The sequence below is a fragment of the Fukomys damarensis genome, unplaced genomic scaffold (genome assembly GCF_012274545.1).
Source record: "Fukomys damarensis isolate Sample0158 unplaced genomic scaffold, DMR_v1.0_HiC HiC_scaffold_34, whole genome shotgun sequence".
NCBI classification, from domain to species: Eukaryota; Metazoa; Chordata; class Mammalia; order Rodentia; family Bathyergidae; genus Fukomys; species Fukomys damarensis.
This window is the reverse complement of record NW_022900946.1, coordinates 5,179,365-5,184,058: the sequence shown is the minus strand read 5'-3', so window position 1 is coordinate 5,184,058 and position 4,694 is coordinate 5,179,365. Positions and strand designations below refer to the sequence as shown.

General features: G+C 52.5%; 1 protein-coding gene across 1 annotated transcript; it reads left to right on the top strand.

Annotated features, from left to right (window-relative positions):
• Position 1: 1 nt before the first annotated feature.
• Positions 2-2,549, top strand: Chp2 (calcineurin like EF-hand protein 2; the record flags this gene model as incomplete). The annotated part of the gene is made up of 5 exons (XM_033758734.1): positions 2-147; positions 253-383; positions 553-614; positions 1,316-1,438; positions 1,650-2,549. Coding segments are annotated over 5 exons (516 nt in total), but the record flags the coding sequence as incomplete, so codon positions are not given.
• Between the last annotated feature and the right edge of the window lie 2,145 nt (positions 2,550-4,694).

Below are 4,694 nucleotides of genomic sequence, written 5' to 3'. Positions count from 1 at the left end.
CCCCGCTGCGCCGCAGCCGCCCCCGTCCGCGGCTCCGTCCCACCCCTGTGAACTCTGCCATTTCAGCCCCGCCGACCTGCAGCAGATCGGGGCGCTGGCCGTGAACCCCCTGGGAGACCGCATCGTAGACAGCTTCTTCCCGGATGGGTGAGGCCGCTGTTTGGGGGGGGGCGAACCCGAGTGGACGGGCGGCGCGAGGTTCGGGCCGAGGCCGAGAGCCGCCACAGTGACTCCTGCCCCTTCCCACTCGAGGAATCACCGAGTAGACTTCCCAGGCTTCGTCAGGGTCCTGGCTCATTTTCGACCTGTGGATGAGGAGGACCCAGGAATGCGAGACCCCAAGCAGCCGGAGCCCCTCAACAGCAGAACCAACAAACTTCGCTGTGAGTGAGTGGGGAAAGGCCCGTCAGCCCTCAGTTTACCCTCACCAGGGAAGGCCCGGGAATCCCCACTCCTTTGTGAGGCCGGGATGCTTCCGGTCTTCCATGGCGACCTCCCCACGGGATCCACGAGAACTAGGAAGACTCACCTTTCCTTCCGCTCTCTGCCTAGTTGCGTTTCAGCTCTATGACCTGGATCGGGATGGAAAGATCTCCAGGCAGGAGATGTTACAGGTTGGAAGAAACAGCCGGGGAGAAGAGCTGTGTGAATGGAGGGGCCTAGGGCGTGGGGAGGGGAGATTCGTGGCGGGATGTTGCAGATGATTGCGGCTTTGGAGGGGAGTGGGAATGGTAGGGCTGGAGTGCGGAGTTGGTTGGGAGATGACGGGTGGGGATTGATGTATGAGGTTAGGGATGGGTCAGTGATTCTCTGCTGGGGGGAGTTCGCCCCCTTGTGTCAACGTTTGGCCATATCTGGGGACACACTCGGTTGTCACACTGGGAAAGTGGGCTAATTGGTATCAGTCCGGTAGAGGTCAGGATACTGCTCTATATTGTACCTTACACAGGATGACCCCCTACAAAGAGCTATCTGGCCCCAAATGTCAATGGTGTCTAGGTGGGGAAATCCTGGAACAGATACAAGGAGGTGGGGAAGGGACTGGAAGTAGAGGCAGGGGTGTGTGGTGGATGGAGTCTGGTTTGTCTGGGTGGGATAAGAGTTTGGGCGTCTTGGTGAGTGTGGGATGGTGAAAATTGGATGGGAAACTGATGGTGAAGCACTGGGGGGATTATTAGGGGATATGGTGGAGGTGACTGGGACGGGGTGAAAATGGGTGAGGGATGTATCGGGAACTCGGTATTAATTTATGCAGTGAGTTTGGAGAAGTGGAGGTTAGCGGCACTTGATGGCTGTCTCTTCTGTCACCGGACAGGTTCTCCGTCTGATGGTTGGGGTCCAGGTGACTGAGGAGCAGCTGGAGAGCATTGCAGACCGCACAGTGCAGGAGGCAGACGAAGATGGAGATGGGGCCGTATCCTTCTTGGAGTTCACCAAGGTCAGAATTGCCCCTGGGGACTGAGGAGTTGGGGGTCAGGATTTCTCTAGGAGGCCTGGACAAAGGAAATGAAGTTCAGGGGGGAAGGTAGAGAAATAGGGGTTCTGGGAGCTGCAGGCCTGGAGAATGGGTGGAACCTGGGGGAGGAGTCTGGAAGCTTAGAGGCCTGGAATTTGAGCCTCCTTAGCTGACCCTGCCTATCTCTTCCCAGTCCTTAGAGAAGATGAACATCGAGCAGAAAATGAGCATCAGGGTCCTGAAGTGACTGCCTTGTGCCTTTGGCTAGGTCGTGCCATCCAGCGTCTGCTTGGATCATCCTTAGCACCCGCGGAGGCAGGATCCTCTCACTGTGCTCTCCTAAACCAAACTCTACTTAAGGCCAAGGAGACAAAGTAGGAAGGGTGTGTACTGCAGTTTAACTCATTTGATCTCAGATCTCTGAATCAACCATCAGTCTCCTGGTTGCAAGTGACTGAGAGTCCAACTCAAAGTGATTTAAATTCAAAAAGGGATTTTAATGGCTCACATAATTAAAAAGTCTCGACATATCAGTCTTCAGGCACAAATACTGTTATTGGGACTTGGTATTCTCAGTTGCACCTCCCAGCTTAGTTTTCTGCGTTGGCCTCATTCTCAGGAGGGAGGGGCTCCTTCCTCATGGCAGAGAAGCACCAGTAGCTCTAGGCTCCCATCTTTCTAGCCTGGTAAACCAACGGGAATGGATTTCCTTATTGCAGTAATTCCAAGCAGGAAGTGCTATCGCCCAACTGGGATCTTGTCCCCATCTCCCAGGGAATGGAATGCTCTAACTGGCCAGGCCTATGTCATGTACTAGATCCTAGGAAAAAAGTCCTGAGGATTCAGGATGGGGTGAGAGGAAGAATAATGCTTGAAGAAAAATGAAGTTTTCGGGAGAAGGGGGACTTCGTACGTGTGTCTGTGTGTTGTTTTTTCCTCGAGCAAAACAAGAGATGTCCATTATTGTTTGATTGACCGCATTGAGGACCTGTGAACCCTGGGATCTTAAATGGTTTTGCACTGATCCCGTGGAGGCATGCTCTGTGGTGGGTGGGGGTAGTGATGGGGCTGATGATGCAAAAACAATAAACAGTACATACCTTCCTGAGAGTGTGATGTTTGAGAATAACCCTGTGTATTAATGGGAAGAGTTTCAGACACAGATACAGTATACCACGGAGTGGTGCCGGCATCACGCCAAACCATGAGGATCTGTGTCGGTAGCAGGTACATTGGCCATCCTTGCAGGAGATGCTGTCTCTGTCCCCTCCCGTGGATGGGCTGGTGCTGTGTCAACACCTGAGAACCAGTTGTGGGCACATCTTCTCAACTGTTACACTGGCGGCTTGAAGTTGGCAGTACTAGGAGTCTTTACATCTTTACATGATGGACGCTGACAGTATGACAGGCCAGGGCTGTTCCCCCAGGAGAGCCCACTGTTAAGCCTTTATGATCACACTACCTGCTTGGTAGTCACCTCTGATCTATGCGCCATGGCTCTTCGTCCTGCCCCTGTGGTGCTCCGCCTGTGGTCTCTGGCTGGCGTAGGCGCACACCCTGCCTGTGCACAGCAGGTTGTGCCAGGAAGTTCATTATCCTTGGGAAAACTCTAAACCAGTTTGAAGTGGAGGAGACCCAATTCCTTCACATGCCGGGTGGGGCAGTGTAGAGGGCTCTTCGTTCCCATAGGTGTCTCCAGCGGATTTGAGGCCCTGGTGCCCACAGTGTCAACCCAGTTGCTTGGAGCACCCTGACCAAGCTCCTTCCCAGCTTGTCTTGCTTGCCCGTGCCCCTTAGTGCTTCCTGGACCACCTCAGACCCTCGTCTCCTGTCCTTCTAGTGAAACTCAGTCCAAGACTACTGGGGCTTCTGGAACACAAGTGCACATGCCCGTGCAATTGTGGGGGCATCCTGGGGCACACTGAGGAAACCCTGCATTGGAGGAATCAGTGCCCTGGCATTTGCTGATCTTGGGGAGTTTGAAATCCTATAAAGGCTGTGTCCCTTTGGGGCCGAGGAACCTGGGCTGGCCCTGGCTGGGGTATTAATATCATTTCAGCATTTACAGTTTGATTACAGTTTGAGTCAGATGGATGAGTGCCATAGTTGGGGCGTCACAAAGAGGAATATTTGGGTCCTTAGGTGATTCTGTGATTTTGTGAGCGGATTGTCATGTGAACAAGGCCTTTCTGATGGAGAAATATTTGTTTAGTCTTTGACCCCAATTAAAGAAGGTGAGTGGGGAATAAAACTCAATGAATGGCTGGTTTTCCAGGCGCTGCGAGGGAAGATTTGTCTTAAAAAGAAATATAGGGGAGGGAGGGAGGGAAGGAGGAGAGTGGCACTAGCTTTATTTCTGGTCTTTTTTCCATCATAGAATTATTCAAACTTTCCTGGTGGTAAATTCTCTCTGATTGAAAAGTTCAGACCCTCTGGCCCCATTTGAGAGTTTCCAAGTCTCCAGGGAAATCTATAGCTTTCATTAGTGATTTTTGAGTTAACGCTGCAAGGTTCAGCTTTTAGAAACATTGGCTCAGAGCCTGTGGCTGGGCTGCAAGGGACCACGCTCCCTCAGGGGTCTCCAGCATTAGCACAGCTCCCCAGGGAAGCCCCCCTCCCATGTGCTGCACCTGCTCTGGGGGGGCTAGTGCTCCTGATCTAAGGAGGAACTGCAGGGTCTGGCATGGTCCCCAAGATGCCACTTTCTGCCCTGGTGCAGGGAGTGTACTTCCCCACACCCCTCTACACAAACAAGCCCCCAGTGCCACCTGAGCTCAGGACACAGGACACCTTGGTGGTGCCAGGGAGGGCTCAGTCTGGCTGCTGTGGCCAGAGCTGCTAAGCAAACTCTCTCACTGCTGACTGATAAAAGTGCTCGTGGAATTGGGGTGGGGGTTGGTGATACCAGTGGCGATCCCTGTTCTGAGAGTGGCAGTTGACACTTTTCACTGATTTATCACCTTTATTTTTGATGCGGTATACTCCTCTCGACTGTACCATTATCCACTGATGACAGGCTGTGTTTTCCTTGTCCGAAATGCCTGGGGCCAGAAATGTTCTGGAGTTTTCCAGAGTCTGGTACATTTGCATGCATGCAAAGAGATATCTTGGGGATGTGATCCACATCGGAACATGAGATCCATTAATGTTTCTCACCTTTTACATAAAGCCTGAAGATAATTTTATACTTTTTTCCCTAGTACTTGGGATTGAACCCAGGAAGCTCTGAACCACACCC